We start from the raw sequence: 22,734 nt of genomic DNA on the forward strand, positions 1-22,734 counted from the left end.
GGCTGCCCGCACCCTTTGTCTGTTGGCAGGAGCGGTATCAGCCCCGTGCACACCAAGGATCTGTCCTCGTGCTGCTGCTCTCCCCCTCGGCTGCACCTGCGGAGGGCCAGCATCTTACCCAAGGACATAACCGATGGGTGGGATCCAACGCTTTTGCTGATTGCCTCATCTCCCTGAATCCTCTGAGCAGGGATAAAGCAGGGATAACCGCCCACTGTCCTCCCTGTAGGCAGGCTCTGGTCGTGCAAGGAGCGCAGAGGGGTCCCCAGGACTTTGGAAGTTAAAATCCCAGTGAAACCCAGTCTTTGCAAGCAAAGGAGCCCCATTGAACGAGACAGCCTGTTTTAACCCAATTGGGGCAGAGTGTCCAAGTGTGAGCCTCTCCTGCTGGGCCTCCATGCCAGTCCCTGGCAAGCAGAGCAGCAGTAACAAGCACCACCATGTCCACTCACCTCCTTGTGTGGTGGGAGGGTCGGGAAGATGAGCCTCCTCGCTGCAGGGATGCAAAATAAAAACCCCAGAGGTCTCTGAGGAGGAGGTCCACAGGATACCCCAGGTCTGCCCATTCATAGGAAAGAGGGACCACACCACCCTCAGCCCCACGTCTCTCCCCGAGGTGCTCAGCACTTTCCGGCTCCTCCTTGGCTGACAGGCAGGAGCACCGGGTCAGCGCTGGACAGCGTGGAGAGCCAGGCCAGACCCAGGTGCTTCCCCGGGAAGGATGCAAAGACGGGTGTTATTTCAAAGGGAAGACGGAGCCAGGCCAGCTCTCAGTGTTACCTGCTGGGTTTCCACTCTCTCAAGCGCCTTTTCCTGGCTGTGCATGGCCCACCCCTTGCCTCCTCCACAGCCCCTTTGCTACAGGAGGAGAGGCAGCAGATCCTCTCCCAGATGCCAGCACCAGTCGGGATCCCACTCCTTCCTCTGGCTGCACCACAGTACGTGCCAGGACTGTGGTCAAATAACCAGAGCTCCCGAGCATGGCCGTGGGCATCTGGATTGTCGAGAGCGCCCAGGATGGGGTGACTTCTTCCAAGGCAGCAAAGGTCAGATCCAACCACTTCGCCCTTCTTTCAGTCATGGCAATTGAGAAATGCAGCACCAAAGGCCAAAAACACAAGGTCTTCCAGAGGATGGGGAAGTTCACGATGTTGTGAAATTCTTGGATATCACACTGTTGGCTGGGGGAGATGGGAGCAGAGAGGGCAGGCTCTCCTGGGAGCCATGTGTGCCAGCCCTGACATGGAACGGGGTTGCAGCATGAATCCGAGGTTGCAAAAACCTGGATTCCCCAGCTCCCTTCTGGGACCTGGAATAGCTGGTTGCACCCTGCTGCAGCCTGTGAGTTGAGCAGGGGGCACAGCCAATGCATCGCTCCAATCTGCTCCCAGGAAGGCAGGAGCTGGCACTGCCACTTCTCCAAGCAGCTGTGATGCAGAGAAAGTGGCTGACGCAGGGCAGAAGGTCAAAGTCTTTCTTTCGTCCCCAGGTGCCTGTTGTGTGCCTGACCCTGCACCCTGGAGCACCTGGGGTGCTTCACAGCCTCTGTTCCGCAGAGCACACAGCCCATAGGAGCCCTTTGACTCCCACCTCATGGGCCATTACACCTCCTGCAACCCTCAGCCCAGCAGCACGCATTTGACTGCAGCACCTCTTGTCTTGGCACCACACACCAGCATTTGGTTCTGGGCTTTTCCATCCCTCCCAGATTGAAGAGCCACATTAGTCCCAGTATTTCTTGCCATAGAAGTGCTCAAGTCACCTCCCAATGTTGTTTTTGATAAGCTGCTCACAAAACAGGGCATCCTTTCCAGCCTGTTTATCTCTGCGGCTCTTGTTTTCCTTCTGCTTTTTAACTGCCTTCCCAAAACATGGGTCACACGAGAGTCAGCCATGCTGCAAAACTGAAGTGAAACTCTATTTTCCTTCCCACACTTTGGTCTCATGTTTTGGCATTAATCCTGCAGGAGAGACACTGTCACATCATGGGGTATTGCACAAAGGAATGCAGAGTCATTGGAGTCAGAGTCAGGGGACTCACAAGCCCCCCAGGAGTTCAGAGGGGCACAAACATCCGCTAAAATACCAGGGCCAAGCCGCAACGAGGAACGCCCTGACAGAAGCTAGCTAAGGCTAGGTGTCAGGACAAGCATAGAGCCTCCTGCACTGAACTGCAGGCAGGAGCTGGGCCAGGCGGGGAGCAGAGCAGGCAGAAGCAAGCAGGAGCTTTGTGCAAGCTGCGGATACCTGTGGCATGGCACAGCGGGGCTCGAACGGTCTGCTGCAGCCAGCTGCAGAGTTTAAATGCTCCTGGTCTGTGGGAACCAGAGATCTCTCTGTGGACGGCCACGGCTCTTGATTTTCATGGTCCTGAACTGTGCTAACATCATGCACACAGAGACCATGTACCTTGCTGGGCTGAGGGATCAGAAGTCAGAAGTCACCAATCCTCCATCCCCTTCCTTCTTTGGCCATTTCCCAGCTTTGGCTATCTCTGCTCCTTGCAAAGATTTTTGCCCAAGCTGGGCAGCACGAGCACCTGGGCTTAGCATCACCTGCAGTACAGGTTTGCAAACGCTGCAGATGCCAGGCCCGAGGGAGGTGGCACCAGCTGCTGACAGCCAGTAGCCAGCCAACTCCTACTCCCTGCCTGCAGCCAACCCAAGGTAAATGGCACTCAACTGCTCTCAGGGGCCACGTTGCATTTGAAGAACCCTCATTTTAAGGTATTTCACTGCCAATGCTGGCTGCAGTGCAAAAATAGCTGCGTTTCTAGAATGTCAGCTACTCCTTTTCCTGGCAGGTGTAGAAATGGGGAACTGCTCAGCACATGGTCAAACACATCGTGAGAGGGAACAGAAAACACCTGCAGCAAGTATCTGTCGGGGCAGGTCAGGGCTGGCACAGCGGGGCACACAGCACCTCCTCTGCTAGCTGGGAGGGAGCCACAGCGGACGCAGGCCACAGGGAGAAACAAATCAGACTGCCCCTTTCCTGGCTTGCGTTTCGGCATCACTCCCGGGCACCTCCTGAGTCCAAGTTCGGCTATAGATGTCCCTCCTCAGCCGAGACCTTGGTGCAGAAACACTGCTCTGCTCAGCGGCACTGGCCGGCAGTGATCACAGCCTGGCACGGTGCGCCCAGCCAGCACACACCAGTACCGGTGCTGCTGGAAAGCTTGGTGCAGGGGAGCCCAGGAAGAACGTCAAAACCAGGACAGGGTTGGGACTGTTTTCCCTGGGTTATACTTCCCTGAGCAGCAGGCTGCATCCAGACTGTTGCACTGAGAAATGATGGGAGGATCCAGCCTGCAGGACTGATCTAATCCCTTTCTGAATCCTCTTGGACCTTCAGCTTCCACCAAGGCACCCGGCAGCAGCGCATCCCACAGGGCAGGCACACGCTGAGTGACAACAGTGTCCCCCCATGACTGGCACCACCACACCCGGCAATGGATGGAGCTGCAGAAGGGAGGGCCTTGGCACTGGAGCCTGGCTCAAACCTTCTCCGGCAAAGGAGCTGACAGGTTCACCAGCAAGTCTTGCCTCACAGACGCTTTACAGGAGGCTTGTCTCCAGACAGCCGCATCAAGTTTCAGGTCTAGTTAATCCTCCCTTTATCAGTAGAAGAATGTATTGCTTTTCAAAAAAAACATAATCCTCTTTGCAATCATGTGTTCTGCCAAACCACAAACTTTCTGCTCCCATCCTGCTTTCCCGGGAGAGGATTTGAGGTAATAATCCAGGCCTACTGGTTTATTTCTTTAATGAGCAAGGGACAAATGAGCACAGCACTGCAGAACACGCGTACACCCAAACCTTGAGGCGTTCCCCGGTTCTGGCATGCCTTTGAGGGATGCCCTGAGCTGAAGGCTGGAAGCTGTGTTCTCCACTCACGCTGGAGCCTGGACAGACAGGGCAGAGGAGGCTGCAGCTGCAGCCAGGGCCCACACACGACCGTGGGCAATTCTGGAGACAGCAAATACCAGCGGGTGCTTGAGGAGGGTGAGATGTTCTGCAGGGTCCATGCTGCAGCTGGGGTCTTTACGAGATTATCCAACAGCTGAAAGAAAGCGGAGCAAGTATCACGGCCCTGGTGGTTCTCAGGAGCTCGCAGCAGAGAGAGCCCCTGGCAGGGGAACTCCCTTTGCAGCCCCAGTTGGTGCCTGGCTGAGCTGCAAGCCTCAACTCAGCATCACACTGACAACTGGAGATAGACTGGCCAAGGGCATGGGTGGCTCACCGGTTCCCTAAATACCCTCCAGTATGTTATTTACCACTTTCACTCTAAAACCACTGAGCTGCCTCCTTACCCGTTGCTTCACCTTATGAAGCCCGCTGAAAGACAATGTGTGCTAAAACTGTTTCACCAACCAACCAATATGTCCTACTTCTTCATCAAGGTCCTTAGAAACAAAACAAGAAACCTCACTGCTCTGCACCTGCTGGTTTTAGAGACCAAGGTCTGTACACCGGGGAGCTCCCATCATGGTGCGGGGTCACTCTGCCTGCCCCAGGGAGACGGCTGCGGTGAGAACCAGAGCTGGAGTGATCCCATGGTGCCCACCAAATGGATGCTTTCACCGGCACAGCCTGAGTGGCCACAGAAACTGCTTTGCGGGCCACAAGCAGCCCGTGGCATGATACAGTGCTTCTTGTGTTTATGCACTTCTGGGGTTGGCTCTCGTAAAGGCCTTTCATGCTTCTCATTGTGCAAATGAAAGAGCAGTCTTGAGTAGCATTACACGAAGGAAAGGCACCCTGGGTGCCTCTGCTCGTTCAGCTCTAAATAGGCAGCCCTGAGCACGTGTGACTTGCTGGGACCTGAAGATGCTGAGCGCTTCCCAAGCCAGACCCCGTCCTGCGTCTGGTTTGCACCACCCAGGCAGGAAAATATTTTTCCTCTTCCCTCAAAATGCTGAGAGGGCGGGAATGAGGAATCTGTGACCCACTCCTTTTTGTGGTGAAAGCACACCTATCCCACGGAGGGGTGTTAAACCCACCTCCCTACGTGACAGGCGGCAGCCCCCCCCCTAGCTTCCAGCCCGTCCCACGGGGGGGCAGCTGGAACTCGCACCCACCCAGCAAAACACTTGCCGCTCTGCAAGCGCCTCCGCCGCTGGCCCGAGGGCATCCGAAGGCAATTTAAAAAGAATGCGGCTTCCTTATATTCCTCCCCCGCAGCGGGGGTCTGCTCAGGTAGGGCAGCAGCAACGCGAAAAGCCGGCGGAATGGGGTCCCCCCGAGGGCGCCAAAGCAGCCCCGCCCCCCCCCCCGCCCCCCCAGGCAGGGCCCACCACCGCCCCCCCCCGGCGCAAGCCCTCGGGGTGGTCCCTACGGGCACCGCGCCCAGCCAGCACGACGCCCCCCCCCCCAGGGGGGGGAAGCAGGGCTGCGCGTAAAAACGGCCGCCCGGGGCCGGGGCGGACACGACAATCGGCGGGCGAGGACCTCGGAGGAGACGGAGAGCGGGAGGCGTGAGGGGCGGGGCGCGGCGCGGCGGGGCGGGACGGGGCGGGGCGGTGCTGCGGCGGCGGCCGCCGGTGCTGCAGCAGTAGTTGTACCGCGGCGCGGTGAGCGGAGGGGCCGCGGGGTGAGTCAGCGGGGAGCGGGAAGGGGCCGCGGGGCGGGAAGGGAGGCAAGCAAGACGGAGCAGGCGGCTGCCCCTTCCCGGGTGGCCGCCCCGAGGCGAGGCGGCCCTGAGGCGGGCGCGCAGGGGCCGCCGCGGCGGCGCTGCGGCAGCGGCAGCGCCGGTTGACGGCGGGGAGGGTTGGCGGGTGCGCGGGCGCGCACGTGGCCGCGGCGGAGGCTGCCATGGCCGCCTGACCTTGAAGGTGCGCAGGGCCCCGGGGCCCGGGTGGGGACGCGGCCGCAGGCCCGGAGGGGAGACGTGCCTTCGGCGGGCGGCGTATCGCCCGGCCCGCTTATCTGGCGGCCCGCAGCCGGGCCCTGCCCGCGATACCGGGGCCGCCCGACCCCTGGCGGGAGGCTACTCCTATGCTTTTTTGTTTGTTTGTTTGTTTTTGCTCCTCTACCGTATTTTTGAGGGATTGGGGGTTGGTGGCCGCCTCTCGGGCTGCTTGGCTGGAGCTTTCCCCCCGGGTTTTGGGCTGTGGGGGGGGACACGGATGGGGGGACTGCTGCGGGGTGGTGGGCTGGGGGGGGTCCCCGCTCCCGGGGGAGCACCGCGGGTGGCATCCCTGCCCACAGGCCGTTTGCGCTCCCCTGGCTCTTCCCTTGGGTTAGCTGGGCTGGCTTCTAGGAGACCCTCCGTAGCACACCCTGTTGTGCCCTGCCTGCCATGCGGGAGCCAGGGCCTCGGGTGGTCACTGGGAAAAGGCTTCTTAAGGCTGCCGGCGGTTCAGCTCTTGTGTACTCTTACCCTAAACAAAGGCTGAAATGAGCGGATGGCCACTATTAACCTTCGGTCTCCAAATAAAACCTGCCTGTATTGCAGAGCTCCCGGCTGCGAAGCTAATCCACGTGCACCTGAAGGCCGGTTCAAAGCCATTTCCTAGCAGCGCTGCTTGAGGGCATGCTCACGTCGTGTGCTGCCAACCCAAGCTGTCTAGTCCCTAACTTAGAAAGCTTTTTAAGCATCTTTTCAGGAAGAAACGCTGAAGTAAATCAGCTACAGCTTACCTTTCAGATAAATTCGCTGTCTAGAGAAACCCAAACTATAAAAGTCACTGAAATGATTTTTGGAGGGTTGCTCTTAGCTATTCTGGGAGTGTCTTCAAAACTGAAATTGCCTTCATAAAGCGGTAAAGAATATAGCCATCTAGGAGGGAGCGTGCAACTGAAAGTGCTTTAGCGGGGTCGGAGCTTGTGCCGCTTTGCCTTGCAGCGTTGTGGCACTTCTGGCTACCAGTCAGATTCTTGTCTCCATCCTGTCGTTGAGACAGACCCCAGGAACCTTAGATATGTGGTGTCCGTTGTCACAGTTGAGCAAGTGCCTCTTGCCAGCACGCCCTGAGTGGAGGTGGCCCTACTATTAAGACCCTTGGTTGAAATTAGCTGTTTGAGGCTGTATTCCTCATTTAGACACTCCCCACCCTCCCCCAGCACCGGAGCTCAATAGAAAGAGTCGGTTTGTTCACAGCACTTGTATTTGCGGTGAGAGCCTGTGAACTTCTAGGTTGCATGCAAGGTTGGTGTTGGTTTGCCAACATTGTGACTTAGATAGAAGCATGCACATAAAATCCATGGGCCAGCATTGCACTGGTGGCAGTGACTGATGCTGGATGTCTTACGTAGTGGCAGGGGAACAGTCTGACTTTACTTCTTGTGTTCTGAATTTCTAGGGCTTTGGTCAAGTTGGTCAGAAGGCCATGGACCATGCCAGAGCGGCAATCTCTAACTTGGTAAGACATAGTCCACCTGTGCCATTTGTCTCTTAGTGGGCTGGCGATACTGCAGAAGAAAGGTTCAACAACGTCCCTGTCAGTACTTGAGAAGATGACAAGTTCAAAGCAGTGTTAGGTGCTGCTGTGTGGATTGAGCCGAATGTCGCTGTAGCTAGCTGGCCATGATAAGGAGGTGGCTTCAGCGGTTCAGTGCTGATGGGGTTATCGTTAACTGCTATGATGTCTTGCATCTCTGAGGAAGCTGATGGGGGGGGGGGGGGGGGGGGGGGCGCGAGGGCGGGGGAAAGCCTTGAACAATGTTCCAGGAGGAAGTGCTGCTGAGGAAGCTGTGCCTATCAGGACAATCAACGTGTTCTGTTATTTTACTTCTGAATGCTACCTGTGCTTTGAAATAAATGTGCAGGAGGAGATAGCTCTGAGCTTGCTCAGCCAAGCCCACTCATCCTAGAGAGCCTGGACTGTGAAATGACCCTAAACTAAGACTGTGAATGTGATGGTTTGGTCTCAGAACAAGTATGGAGGATATGTGGGGTTGAGGCATGCCCTCTGCACAGTGTGAGGGAAGCCAAGCTATCAAGCAGCTGAGCGGGAAGACTGCTAGGATAAACTGTGGTGTTGCCCCTTCTAAAATGTGAGGAGCCAGCCACTTCATTGTGGGTAGTGTGGGTCAGAATGGAACTGCAGGTCTGAAATGACATTGGTTTAGTTCTGACCAGCCAAGCTGATGTCTGGTCTCTTCACTTCCAACCACTGACCTGTACTTTGAGAGTGAGCCAAGACCTGTGCATGAGCTGGTGAGATTGTAATAGGGCTTGGGTGCTTGCCACCAGCTGCTTCTCCAGTGCAGTGGAGAGAGGCTGCAGGACTCTTGCTCCCAAAACTATTCCTCTGGCCTTTTAGCCTGTGTCCTGCCTGTCCCCAGCACAATTGTGGCTGCAGGCAAGTTCAGCGGCTCTAATGGAAGCTGAGTGGTTCTGCTCAGTGCCTGGCTATGCCTGGAATTGAGTTTAACTGTCTGTTATTCTGAGCAACTGCCTCACGCATGGACTGCTGTTCTGTGGGCGGTTGGACTGTGCATTGCAGCTGCTTAGAAAAGTGGGCTCCAGACTGGAAGCTGCTCTGCTTGGGCACTGATAAACACCTGTCGAATGGTTCCAGTTGCTGGTGGATGCAGGAGGTGTATCTTCAGCTTTCACGTTAGCTGAGGTGGCAAGATTCCCATGAGTCGTCTCTCTTCAGCCTAGCTGCTTTATCATACTTATCAATAGTGCAATTTAAGAGTAGCCAGGGGCAGTTTAATACAAGATTATCTAGATGCTGGATGAGAGTATTTATGTCAAAGTGGATGTGGCTCAAAGGCACAACCATGGAGGGGTTGCCTTTCCTTCCCCCTGTCCTGATCAAAGTTCACTTCTGTGCCAGTCGCACATGTTCAGGTCAGATTGGTGAGCTGCTGATTAAGAACAGGAGTTTCTGCTTCAGTCAGCCTTTGCTGTGGGGTCACATGGGAAATGCCAGTGCCATTGGCTGTGTCATATCTGTAACAGACTCCAAGCTAGACTCTGACCAGTGTGGCTCTGAACTTGGGCAAACAGATGCTAAAGAGACTTTGGAGACCGTGAGTGGATCTGAGTCTGTCTGTTCCAAGCAGCCAGCCTGACTTACTGATGGCCAAACGCTTGGGCTGCGCTGGAAGAGGTTCAGGTGAACAAGCTGTGTTTGACTTGGAGCATAGGTGCAGCTGGCTGCAAGGACTGTAGGCTGGTGTAGCAAACTCTTCCATCGCATGACTGTCTTTCAACACAGTTTGGTGGTGAGCCGATGTCATACACGCGCTTCAGCATTGCCCGGCAAATGGATGGAGACAACAGCCACGTGGAGATGAAGCTGTCTGCTGATGATGAGGAAGGAGGGGAAACTGGGAGACCAGAGCACCTGCATGCCAACATGCCTCCCCGATGGAGGAGTGGCAAGAATGTCTGCTTCCTAGTCATTGCAGCTGTCCTTCTCCTTTTGATTGGTAAGGAAGAGTGGGAGGCGACTGCATGAAGTGGGCTCTGGTATTGAGCGTATCTGAGGCTGTTCGCATTTGAATCTATTGTTTCAGGAGATAGTTAAAGAGCCTGGATCCAGGCTGGAGCCCCTTGTCACTTACTCTAAGTATGTCTAGCTCAGACTTATGGTACAGAATTAGCACAAAGAAGTGTGAAGTTTGACAGTGGAACTGTGACTTAGCTAAAGGGCAAACTGGTCCATGTGGTATGTGTACTGGTTTTCCCTTGATTAACTCTTAACACTTCTCTAGAGATGTGGATCAACATATCAGTAAAGGCTCTAGTGCTTGTCTCTCAAGGGTTTTAACACTGCCGCTGACCTAAAGTAAGCATTCTCCTTCCCTAGTGGTGCTGGAGGGACTCTGCCAAGCACAGGATCAGATTTACAGTGTACCTTAAAACATGCAAGCTCAGACAAAATGTCAGGCTGCATATTCCTGTCTGTCCTTAGGTATGCCAGCTTGTCAAAAATGGTGTGAGAGCAGAGATGTATCTTAACCCTGAAGCTGTTTTGAATGCACTTGTATGGTGTGGGGCTGTTTTAGGCATCTGTCTGCAGCACAAAGAAATACCTGTTCTGTCTGTAGGGTTTCTGATCGGCTACTTGAGTTATCGTGGACGAATGCAGAAGGCTAGCAGGTGTCTGGATGGAAGTGGCAAGTGTGAGATGTCTCCCACTGCGTCTTACTTAGCATATGGTGGTGAAACTGAGGAAGAAGAGGAGGTTCCTGGACCACCTGTCTTCTACTGGCCTAAACTCAGAGACCTGTTGTCAGATAAGCTGTCAGACAGACATTTGGAGGACAACTTGAGGTAACAGTTCCAGAAAGCTTAGCTATAGCTATGAGAGGCACAACCTATGAGCAGAACTTGAGCTCTTTTAGAGAACAAGGGCCTTAAAGTTGTTGTAGGGTGGCATGTGGTTAAACATGGCCTTAAATGGCCCATCCAACTTGGGTTTGCAGGCTGGAGCATTACAGTGCAACCTGGTGCTGTAGCCTATTCTCATCTGTTACCTACAGGCAAAGAGCAAATTCGTACTCTTTTGAAGCTGGCCAGAGTGAAGATGAGACCCTTGCCAGTGAGATTCACGACCAGTTTGCCAGCTTCCTCTTGGATGAAGTGTGGAATGATGAGCACTACATTAGGCTGCAGGTCAAAGGCAGGTATGTTAATGAAGAGATGCAGGTCTCTTCTTTACAGCATGGATACCTGTAGTCTTGAGGAAATGCGTGATTTCTGCTGAAAGCAGTGCTAAAATTGTGAGCCAGTTACGCCTCTCTAAAGAAGGCCTCAACCTAGCCAAGCAATAGCTGCTTCTGTCTCTTCTCAGGCTTTTTAAATCCAGAGGGTCTGATAGCAGTCCCCTGGATTTTTCCTCTGACAACTGCTTCCTCAAAGCATGCCTGCCTAGGAGGTGGAGAGAAAACAGACTTGAGTGAAAACTCAGCTGAAGGGCAGATTCCCTGTGTCTAAAGCTGCTACTAGCATGGGCAACTGTCTTGTCACCCAGATGGCTGTTGCAGACCTGGCAGTGGCTCCTGTAGTAGCTCAGGAGAGTATCTATCATCAGGGATAGTGTTGGCTGACAGCTCACACCCTCACGGCTTACTTGCACCTTCATGCCAGGGGGGAAATTAATTAAGAGGGGCCTAAGAGGCTTGGAAGCAGAGATTCTTTCTGCTACTTGTCTTCAAAATTAGCCTTCGTTAATGTCTCTGAAGTTCAACCCCAGAGATTCTTGCTCAGAAGTACTGGGATGAGTCTGCCTGTTTCAGGCTATGCATTGACTTGATCAGAATTGCTAGGGCACGTACTGAAGTATGGGAGCTAGTTAAATATGGAGTTTATGTATGGAAGAACATAACACTGTTTCTTTACGTTTGACAGGAGCAATAACAGAGTGTCTATTCTGGAAAATGGTGAAGAGGAAGAACTGGAAAGTCCTGATGCATATGTGGCATACAGCAAGAGTGGCTTAGCTGTTGTAAGTGAGACTCCAAGAAGATCCTGGAAGTGTGCTTGCACGCTTACCAGGTGGCAATGTCCAAAATGTGTTCCTTCGATATGGAGTGTATAAAGCCCTCCCCAGTTAGAGAGCTGTGGGGGGTGGGGGGGAAGAATGGGGTGAGGAGTGGGCCCATGTAGTTTTATTACTTCAGAAAGATGCAGAAGTAATGGTTTAAATGTCTCTGCTGGGACCCAGACAGGCACCTTGACAGAAGTGCTGCTCCAACAGGCACATTGCACGTGATCAGAGTTTACATTGCTGAGCTTGACCTCCTCCCTACTTTTAATGGAGTCACTGTGACTCTAGGCTTTTTCAAGTATTTTACTGACATAGGACTGTTGCATTTATAACCAGTATTTCTGTTCCAGGGCAAACCAGTCTATGTGAACTATGGAGTGAAAGCAGATTTTCAGAGGATACAGAGTCAGGGTGTTCCACTGAATGGGACTATAATCATCTTCAGAGCTGGAAAAATAACCCTTGCTGAGAAGGTAAGCAGTCTGTGCCCCAAAGCCTGGCCAAACTTGGCAGCAGGAAGCTGTGCTTCCTCCTCTTTGAGGCACAGAGGTGTGTGTTCATTCAGATCTCTAAAACTCATGTATGTAGGCTTGTCCCTGCAGGTCTGGTCTTGCTTGTTTGCACTGAGCCTCCATGTGCATGTCTGGACACCAAGACTGAACAGAGCTGGTTGCTGTTCATGGTGGCATTCTTCTTGGGCTCTGGCAGTCTTGCTGGGACAGCCAGGCACCTGCAGTGGTGGAGCTGGGTGGCAGAGGGAAGCAGTCTGGGGTCTACAGGGTGCAGAGCTGGGTCGTAATTGCCAGATGCAACAACAGGGCTGCTAGAAGCAGAACAGCCTTGCCTGCAGAGCACCTCTTGCTGCCGCAGCCGGTTGCTTTCACTGGTTCTCCAGTCCCCTTCCCACTGTCCAAACCAGTGTCTAGCCTTGCGAGAGTGTTTGTACTGGTGGCATATCAAAGGCAGCTGGGCTGTAGGTGTATTAAACAGGGACATGACTAGGTCACTCTGCCTCCATTTCCCATGTGAAGATAAGCCTCCTGTAGCTGCTTGTGTTGTCTTGAGACTAACCTAATCTTGGGAAAACAGATGGAGCATAATCAAAATTAAGTAACATCTTTCTTCTAAGCTGCTCCGAAGAGCAAGTATGAGCTGAAGGAATCGTAGGGTGAGACACTAATCATAGAGTGTCCTAACTCTTCAAAAGGGTGTTAGGCACGCTCTGCCTGGACTAGGACTGAGCTGCTAGTACTCAGCTTCCTTGTGTGTCTGTCACTGTCAGGTAGCTGTTAAAATCTGTTGTGGGGTTGGGCGTTGAGGAGCACGACCCTTCACACCGTTACTGCATGTGCTTGCCTTAACGCCCCTTGCTTGCAGTGCAGATGAGCAGTTAATGATCCTCTTTGATTCAGGTTGCAAATGCCAAAGAGGCAGGAGCAGTTGGTGCCCTGATGTACCTGGACCCCAGTGATTACAAGATGACAGATGTGCTTGTCCCCTTCGGACATGTGAGTATGCAGCTGGCTCCCCTGTTTGTTGTACTTGTGAGCCTTTCTCACTGTAGGCTGCAGCAGTCCTTCTGCAGGCCTCTGGCTCAGCAGCCCTTCACACCCTTGTGTAGATGAAAACCGTTGGGCTCCTCTGAGACTTGAGGACTCTTCTTGCTTTTCACAGGCCCACCTTGGAACTGGAGACCCTTTCACCCCAGGCTTCCCTTCTTTCAACCACACCCAGTTCCCACCAGTGGAATCTTCTGGACTGCCTCGCATTGCTGTTCAGACTATCTCTAGCCAAGCGGCAGGGAAGCTGTTCAGGTAACTGTTTCTCCTGGCTTCCAGGCGAGGCTGCTGTGGCCCTCTTGCAGGGGTGAGGATGGTGTTGAGGTGCTGTGAGCCCGGGGAGCTCTCTGCTGGTCTCTGCTGGGTATTGCAGGGAGCGCTTTCTGTAACTGGGTAGAGAAATGTTGCTTGTGTCCGTGTCTCGTGTCTTAAAGACTGAACATAATCTAGTGTTGGATTCCTCTTGGCCTCTGCATTCTGCCTCTCCCTGCATAATTAGTGGTACAGGACTGCAGGCTATTTCCTGAGCAGGTCCTGAACAAGGCTGCACCTGGGGTTGCAGGCTTGCTTTTTTCACAGGATGGCTAAGTGAGGTCAGAGCTACATGAGTTCAAAGGATCTTTTTTTTTTTTCTTTCTTCCTTCAGGAGAATGGTGGATGGAGATGAATGCTTTTCAGACTGGAAAAGTGGGGTCATGGGAGGATGTAAGGTGATGCCGAGAAGCACGAGCAACATGGCAGTGAAACTGAGCATAAACAATGTTATGGTGGACAGGAAGATTCTGAACATCTTTGGTGCTATCAAGGGATCTGAAGAACCAGGTAACAGCAACTGCCTTGTGTCTTAGTCTTGAGGAGAACCCTTCCTCATTTGTGATCATCAGAACATGACAGCTGCTCCCAGACAGAGACAATCACTTCCTCAGCCAAACCAAGACCCTTCCGTAAAGGTCAAGGAAAAAGCTGAACCATGCTGCCAGGGAAGGGCTAAATGAAAGCAAGCAGTGTGCTAGATTCAGGGGTCAGACTCCATGCTCTCTTCCTAGTACAGAAGTTCAAAGCTGCTTTTCTGACAAATGATGTTTGCAGCCTGAACCTTGCAGCTCAGATCTTAATGTCTCCTTTATAGATCGGTACGTTGTGATCGGAGCCCAGAGAGACTCCTGGGGCCCAGGAGCAGCCAAGGCTGGTGTTGGAACTGCCATGTTGTTGGAACTTGCCCGTGTGATCTCAGAGATTGTGAAAACTGGTAAATATTTGTGTACAAAAGCATGGGGGCGGGAGGTGATGCAGGTTGAGCTCTGTCTATGTTAACATTGGAGAGCCCAGTTGCAAAAAAAAAAAAAAAAAAAAAGTACTTTGGGAATGCACTGGGAATCTGACAAAGCTTCCTGAGAAGCTCGTCCAACATAGACAACTTGTCTGCAGTGAGCACTTGCTTCTGAGGGACTGCCTGCTTGTATCTGGTCCTTGGATAACACACAATGCGTACCTCAAACTTGAGCTGTCTGTTGGGCAGCCAGGCCTGAAGGTGAGAAAACGCTGAAGTGGCTGAGCGGCTGGAGCAGTGGGGGCTGCATGGTGGCACTTGGTGTGAGTGCTCTTGTCTCCTGGGTTAGTTTTGGTCTAAGGCAGCTAAACAAAAAAGGTGGGAAATGCAGACAGCAGTTTTCCTGTGCAGTTCTGCAGTGTTGGAGGGCAGGGTACAGCGTCCACGCAGCCCCTAGTGTGCACGTTTGTTTGCAGCAGCCAGAATGCTTCAGCTTTGTCTTGAGGAGTAGGCGATTCCTCAACCCAGGCCCTCGGTGCTAATCTGTGTCTCTTGGGGGAAGGGCAGACATCTCAGTCTCTGTCTTTGCAGATGGCTACAAACCAAGGCGCAGCATCATCTTTGCTAGTTGGAGTGCAGGAGACTACGGAGCTGTGGGTGCTACTGAATGGCTGGAGGTACTGGGGGTTTTTTTTAGATAGACTTCTGCGTGTTGACTGCGCAGTTGTGATTTCCTGTTCCTGTGGATTAAACATCCTGGTGTCGTACTGCTACTGCTCATCTTAAAATACTTGTTTTGTTCTAGGGGTACTCTGCCACGCTGCATGCCAAAGCCTTCACTTACATTAACTTGGATGCTGCAGTCCTAGGTAACCTGCTACTCTTATTGAGTTTCTTGAAAGAAAAAATAGCTTGACAGACACCCCTTAACCTCGAGGAGTGGGGGCTGTGCCAGAGGTTGATGCTAGGTGTTTGGCTGAAGGCTGACACGGCTCCATTTATTCTGCCGTTGTCATTGAAGCTGCAAGGTTGCTGCAGCTTGAGCCTGAAGGAGACAGCTCTGCTAGATCCCAGCAGACTGTCCTGCGTCTAAAGATCCTTTGGCAACAAGCTGTAGATCAGTTGTTGCTCAGTCACAAGGCTGAGCAGCTCTAGCAGTAGTGGTTGATTGTGCCAGCATGTCAAACACCCTTTCTTTTTGGCAGGCTTCAACCACATGAAGATTTCTGCTAGCCCATTGCTGTACACATTGCTGGAGAGAACTATGAAGGGGGTGAGTTGAAGGGTCTTGGGCTAATCAAGGTGACTGTGGTTTTAAGGAGGAACTGAAAGCAGACGCAGCTGTGCTGGGTCGCTTTCCCCAGCTGGCACCTTCTGAGGAGAAAGCCCCATTTAGGAGAAAGGGCTGAGGTGCTCTGGAGGTGCTCTCTGAAGTCAGCTGGGCTCTGGGAATTGCAGTTCACGCGTGCAGAATCTAAAATCAGCAGATGCCACAGTTCAGTGGGAGGTGAATGCATGTCCCGCATAAACTGTGCCTGTGTGGAGAAATGTCAGTCAGGTGTGCTCCCCTGACCTCTGCACAGCAGTGCAAGCTCCAGGATGGACCTAGAAGCCCAAGCAGAGGTTAGAACAAGTGCAGTGACTGTCATCTCTGTGCAGGTGAAGGACCCAACAAAGGAATCTGGAAGCCTGTATGACAGAGTTGGCTCTGACTGGGTGAAAACAATGTAAGTATTGTCATCCTGCTCTTTAGGAAAGCAGATCTCCATAAAGAAACAAACTAAATGGCTTCTGCTCTTTGTGCTGGAGTGTCATACTGCTGTCTGGGGTGGGCTGTGCCTGTTGCAATGGCATCAGGCAAGCGTGAACAGTACAACGCTAGCTGTGCTTAGAGCTGCCCCAAGCTGCCTGTAGGCAGCCCAGACACCTTTCTGTAGAGAAGAACAGCCTCGTATAAAGACTGGTGGCTGGAAATGGATGACCAGCCCTTGGCACTGGGCTGGGACTCCTGGCCAAAACTAGTTTTGTCTAGACAGGGTAGTCGACTTTGACTCAGAGCTTCAACTCTAGGGCTTGCAGCTTTTCTCCTGGGATGTCCAAACCAGTTGGTAACTGCTCAATACTTGTCTTTTGCAGTGTTCCCCTTGGTCTGGATAATGCAGCGTTCCCTTTCCTGGCCTACTCAGGAATCCCAGTGGTTTCCTTCGGTTTCTGCAATGTAAGTATTGTCTACCTGCCTGGTGTACTCATTCCATGGAAGGTGCTGTAAGGATATCTCCTCTCCAGGATAGCAGAGCACAAGGTGCTGTCCCAAGCTCATTGTCCATGCAGGATCCTCTCTTGGGGAGGAGATGTAGCCTCAGGACCTGGTGGCTGTGGCAGTACTTGCTGTGAAGGCTGCTCCTGGGGCATGGTTGGCCTACAGTCTCTGTTCCAGAGTCCTGAGCACCCGTGTTTTGTTGGGAGAGGGGCCACTTACTCTTCTGGAGGCTCAGATGCCAATGATTCAAAAGCTAAAAGCTGATGCTGTTTCAGTGAAAGACTGTGCTGCAGCCTGATGGGCAGCCAGCAGTGCGTGTTGGGGAAGCCGTACCACTGGCCAGAGCAAGTACTAACTCAGACTGTTCAGGTCTGCTGCTGCAGCTTAGGGCTGTCAAAAATGGCATCAGCCAAGCAGCCTGCTCTGTTACTGCAGGCATGCAGCTGGGAGCCTTTCTTGTTAACAGCTTCCTCTGCTTCTGCATGCTTGGATTTTGTAAGTGTCAGACTTGTTCCACAAAAAACCTTTGAGTTACCCTACCAAGGAAGGGTTGGAGAGTGCTACCAGCACATGCCAAACTGGGTGCTGGGGTTTGCCCACCTGCACTTCTGCAGTGAACTCTGAGTGGGGGAAAGATCTGTTAAGTCTTTGGGTCTAACAAACTATCAGAGCATCCTGCTGATCTCTGGAAACTGTGAGGGGTGAGATGCAGGAGCTGCATTCCCTTCCCCTGTGCTTTGAAGTTTTGCCACTCAAGTCTCGCTGCTTAGCAGCACAAGGAGATGGGACGTGGTGGAAATAGCAAGCAAACTAGTGGGAGGTGAAAAATCCTAACTGGAGAAGCACTCTTGCCTAACTTCAGTGCCTTCTTTCTTGCAGAAAGATGAGGAATATCCCTTCTTGGGCACTGCTCAGGACACTGTGGAGAACCTGAAGATGACTGACAAGTTGTATGCCCTTATGCGTGCTGCTGCAGAAGTTGCTGGACAAGTAGCTCTCAGGCTGACCCATGATCATGAGCTGTTCCTGGACTTTGAGAGATACAGTGAAGAATTGCTAGCGTTCCAGGAGAAGTTTTTGCCCTACAATCAGCAAGTGAAGGTAAGAAAGGCTCCAGGTGCACTGAATCCCTGTAGACTGTTATGGGCCCATGTGCTAATAAGGCTCTACAGCCATCGGATGCCACAGGGTGGACACCTTCCTCCTTTGGGCGTGAGCATGTAGCAAGATGTGACCTGAATCAATGTTCCTTATAGAGCAGTGCAGGCAGAGTAGCTGTGGCAGACGGATTTAGCTAGTCTGGCTGTGGTGAGCTCTTGAGGAAGTGGATGTGGATGGTTTCTTGTCTGGTTATCGTTCACGGCAGCTTTGCATCTCATTTGCACCTCTGCTGAAAGCCTACAAGAAACTGGGTGGGGAGAGACGTCATTGAGCTCAGTGACCTCAGAAGAGCCTGCCAGGAACTTGCTTTGCTACTTGGTTAAACTGGCAAAAAAAAACCCAACACTTTCTTTTGGTAAGAGAGCAGCAAAAGAAGAAAATCAGGTTTGCTAACAGCTCCTCCCTCACAGGAGCTGGGGCTGACCTTGAACTGGCTGTTTTTCGCCCGTGGTGACTTCCAGCGAGCTACAGATGCATTGAGAATAGACATTGCAAACAGTGACAGGGAAAACAGGATTGTCCGCAGAGCCCTGAATGACAGGATCATGAAGGTGGGTGTTGACAACTGGTTTTCCTTTCTTCACAAAGGAAGAGAGTGCTGGTTGGGATGGTCCTCTTCCTTAAGAGCCACGGGCACTGTGCAGACCGATGTCTCTTCTGCTTGCTTAGTGTCAACATGACTGACTTCTGTGCTTGCTATGGGGAGAGGGTCTGGCCCTTACAGAGCTGGTGCGGGAAGGGGCTGGGTGGGGATCAGAGGTTGGGAGCTTGGGGCAGATTAGGAAAGAAAAACTTGGGAGATGAGAGTATAACTCTAAATTTGCATCTCTATTCCAGGTGGAGTACGACTTCCTCTCCCCATACCTGTCACCAAAAGATGCTCCCTTTCGCCACATCTTCTTTGGCAGAGGCTCCCACACCCTGCAGAGTCTGCTGGAGAACCTGCAGCTGCTGAGAACCAGCAGGAGCAGCGTGGACGTGGACATGCTGAAAGAGCAGCTGGCCCTGATGACCTGGACCATTAAAGGGGCTGCCAATGCCTTAGCAGGTGATATCTGGGATACAGACAATGAATTCTAGGCACAGCAAACACCTGGTTCAGGTACAGGATTAGGGAAACCCACTCCCTAACATGGCGTTATTTTTCTGTAGATTTTCTGGCAACAAATCTTTTTTGACCAAAGTTGAGCACAAAATTTAAATCTCACCTTGACAAATTTCACAGGAGGCAGTTTTAAAGCAGGTACTAAGATTACCATGAAATCTGCTCTGACCAGGCTCCCGCCTCACCACAGTCCAAACCGGTCACGTACAGCTGCTTGTGGGGCTTGCTCTCCAGTGTACTTGAGAACTAACAGCTCAGGTGACTCCTGAACCGGTACCTTGAGTGGGGAGGTACCTCATCTATTTAGGGTTTTAATTGTTGGCCCCCTAAACCTAGTGACAAGACAGGGAATGGATTCCTCTTAGCGCTCGTAACGATGATCCCTTCTCTGGCAGGGAGCTGCAGAGACCAACCTGTAGTTCAAAAAATAGAACAACTCAGTAATAGCCCACAAGTGCTGGATTATCGGCAAGCTCTGAAGTGCCCGGCCTGCCTTTACTCAACAGCAGGGACCCAACAACGTCTTGGAGGCTTGCTTCTGCCGAGGCAGGTCTTGATACCCAGGGAAAAAGACCCAAAGATTATCTAATGCCCCCTTTATATCCTCAGCTGGCACCTCAGCGAGTCCTGCAGCATTGAGAAATGGCTCTACTCTGACACTTCAGACCTTGCTGCTCTGGGGCCTTTCATGAGATTGAGTCTTTTGCTGGCCAAACCCTGTTTGACTGATGCCATTTTGCAGTATGGCTCTTGTTTGGCACAGAGATATTTATTTGTTTATTTATTTATCAGTGACAGTGTTCACTATAAATGGTGTGTTTTTTTTATAGAAGATAATTATCGGAAGCAGTGCCTTCCATAATTATGACAGTTATACTGTCGTTTTTGAATAAAGCAGCATCTGCTACTACAATCAAACATGATACTGGAACTTTGCATTTAAAATAATCTAAACATGCCCCTCAAAAAAAAAAAAAAGTTTTTTGAAAACTCACAATTAGGTTTTCTGTGGCAAAAACACCCCTCTGGTGAAGGTGTAAACCTGGTAGCAAGTCTCTGACTTGCTTCCCAAAGCAGTCTTTGAAATGCTGAAAACCTGGGTGGAAACTCAAATACTAGAAATTTGGCTTCCCTGCGGTGTCCATGCCCCTCTGTGGGCTTCGGACTCCCACTTCGCCCCCCTTTCTGGAGGCTGTGTGCTCTCCTGGGGAGCACAGCTTCCTTCCTGGCCCCAGCCCCGGTGGAGGGGCTCACTGTGTAGCCCTAGCACCACCCACGGCAACACACGCAAACTTCTTGTACCTCAGATTAGGCATTGGCCCGGTTTTTAAATGGCAGCTTCCTGCAAACTTCCAGTACCTTATGTATCATGAAACCTAACTGACATTATCGGGGGCAGTGTCTTCCATAATGTGTAAAGAACAAGGTAGTTTTTGCCTACCACGGTGTTATATCGGAGGCAGTGACCTCCATATGTTGCACTATGGGTGTACGTAATTATCGGGGACAGTGTTTCCCATAATTGTTCTATGCTTATCATGCAATGTCATCTGCGAAGCTTGATGGTTAGTATCTAACATAGATCAATTTCCTGCAGTCCTATTTTTTTCCACTCTCCTGTGGTGATGCAGATACAAACTTCGGTCTGTTATGTACTTCCCTAGACTCTACCTTCTCCGTAGGCTGAACTGTTTCAAATAGCTGTGCTGTGTTGAAGTGGCTTCCTGCCTCCAGTCACGGGACTGGTGCTCGAATGTTTAGTGGAAACTAGTCTAGTTAGACTGTGTGCTCTGTGATTTAGTAGACTTCCTTCAAATCAGTTACAAAGACTTGAGGAATTAAAGGTGAATGTAAGGGCTTGGGGCTGATTGCTGTCTGGAGGGCTCTGGTCACCGCTGTAGATGGGTGTGCGTACTGTGTAAGAGGCTGGCCTGCTTTGGCACTGGGGTGATGCTGGTGTGCGTGCATGGCAAGCTGCTTGCTCCCCAGGTCTCTCCGGAAACTCCAGTCTTGCCTCCTGGGTGTTGTGTGGAGGGGGGGGAAATCAGTGGCACCTTTCTCACGGTGCCCCTCTGCTCCCTGACGTGAACCTGAACATGGCTGCAGCATGAGACCTGCTAAACTGTGCTGCTGGTTCCCAAAAAGCGGCTGGCTGGCTCGCACCAGCCCTCTACTCTGCAGGCAGTTTGAGCTGTCATTTAAACCTAAACCAAGCGAGTGACCTGAGCCCCAGCAGTAGTCCTTGAGGGAAAGAACATCGTTCAGCTAGAGCAGAGACCTGAGCTTCCACAAGGAATGGGCAAGGATAGGCCCCCAGCCTAGTTATTGAGCTCAGTGCTCACCAACTTGGAGGGCTGGATTTTCACCCGTCTCTCTAGAAGCCTGGTGCCCAGGCTTGTGCAACTCCTTGTTCTTCCTTAACTACCCTGCTGTCTCCCAGGCATGTGTACAGCCCTGTCTGTGTTACTGTTTTTAGTGGTACTTCTCTGGATGGCATTTAAGAGCTGCTGTCTGGGAGTCCTCACTGTAGTGTTTGCATGCATCTTGATGTCAGACTTAATCGTGTGCTCTGTAGCCAGCAGAGAAAGACAAAGCCTGTCTCCTGGCTAGGCAGCACAACCGTGACTACTGGGATGTCGGGATGCCTTGCTCGGTGCTGGCATCTGACTGGTGTGGGGTGCTAAACTCTGTTTCTGGGTTACCTTACCTGCTGCCTGCTTGAATAAAGTTTTAAAGCTTGAACACTCAACTCTTCTTGTGGGTTCTTGCAAAGCCACAATGCTGTTGTGGCCACAGGTGAGCTCGGACAGCTGGAGGGAGGCTGCTCTCCTGCCCCTACAGGCCGGGTGACTGGCAGCTTACTGATGCGCAGTAGCAGGTCCAAACTTCACTGCGCTGCTCAGCTCCCAGACCTGCCTCACCACTAGGATAATGACTCCGGCAATGACATAGAGGAGCAACGTCTGTGAGCCCCCTGGCCACCCCTCTCCTTTCATGGCCACGCCCTGCCTGCTGCCTCTCGGTCACAGTGTTGACCCTAAAGAACCTGCGGTGTTGGGGTGGATGGTGGGAGGAGGATGAAATGTCAGACTTCCCCCTGGCTGTGGCTTTGCAGGTCTCTGCTGGTGAGAAGATGGCTGGGCAGGGCTGTGGGTGGCTGTGTCTGTGGCCCAGGAAGCCAGAGCTGTCCCCTGCCTTGTCCGTGCCCCTCCTTGCCCCCCTGGAGCTCCTCTGGGTCAAGGTGCAGATGGGTGTTCGGTTACTGCTTGGAGCCCCAGTGAGCTCTGGCAGAGCGGGAGCTCCATCCCCAGCCCCAGAGGCCTGCTCAGGTGAGACTGTAGTGGTTTGGGGCTTTGCGTTTCCAAATGTGCTCAGCTTTTCCCCGCTGTCTTCCCTCACCCCTGGTGCCTGTCTCGCCTCCTGCTTTACAAACGTCGTATGCCTTGAAGATGCACCCACCATTTGGGGTGGGAGGCAGCTTCTCCAGGCGCCCTGCTCGCTCCTTACAGGCTGTCCCGGCATAGCTGTGGTCCCTCCTCTTCCAACAGGGATGATTTACTTGTCGGGAACTACGTCGTTTCTCTCGTCTCCCTGCCCAAAGCTGGCAGGGCTCCTCTCCCCGCAGTGGCTGCAACGCACCCCGAGAGGCAGGGCCGGGGCTGCGCGGAGCTCTGCTGCAGCCAGGCAGACCCAGCCCCGCCGGGGCGGCAGGGAAGTGGGGTGCAGCCCCTCCCCATGCACCTGGGAGCAAGAATTTGGGCTGCCCCTTGGCACTGCAGGGCAGCCCGTGCCCTGTGTCCCGTCTCTCCGCCCTGCTCCCTGCAGCGGAGCGGTCCCGGGGCCTGGCGCTGTTCCGCGGTGAGTCCGTCCGTCTGTCCATCCCCGCACCCCACTCCTCCCCCGTCCGCCGTCCGTCCGTCCCCACCCCCC

General features: G+C 52.8%; 1 protein-coding gene across 1 annotated transcript; it reads left to right on the plus strand.

Annotated features, from left to right (window-relative positions):
* The first annotated feature begins 5,542 nt into the window (after nt 1–5,542).
* On the plus strand, nt 5,543–21,553 carry TFRC (transferrin receptor). The gene is made up of 19 exons (XM_086468432.1): nt 5,543–5,592; nt 7,304–7,363; nt 9,173–9,386; nt 10,008–10,233; nt 10,443–10,586; nt 11,311–11,407; nt 11,800–11,922; nt 12,862–12,957; nt 13,124–13,263; nt 13,658–13,830; nt 14,138–14,257; nt 14,870–14,955; nt 15,084–15,147; nt 15,484–15,551; nt 15,938–16,005; nt 16,415–16,496; nt 17,418–17,639; nt 18,110–18,250; nt 18,537–21,553. The coding sequence occupies exons 2-19, from the start codon at nt 7,331–7,333 to the stop codon at nt 18,777–18,779; spliced, it is 2,340 nt and encodes a 779-aa protein (XP_086324558.1). The 5' UTR covers nt 5,543–5,592; nt 7,304–7,330; the 3' UTR covers nt 18,780–21,553.
* Nucleotides 21,554–22,734: the final 1,181 nt, after the last annotated feature.

Source organism: Leptosomus discolor, chromosome 7 (genome assembly GCF_034619465.1).
Source record: "Leptosomus discolor isolate bLepDis1 chromosome 7, bLepDis1.hap2, whole genome shotgun sequence".
Classification (NCBI taxonomy): domain Eukaryota; kingdom Metazoa; phylum Chordata; class Aves; order Leptosomiformes; family Leptosomidae; genus Leptosomus; species Leptosomus discolor.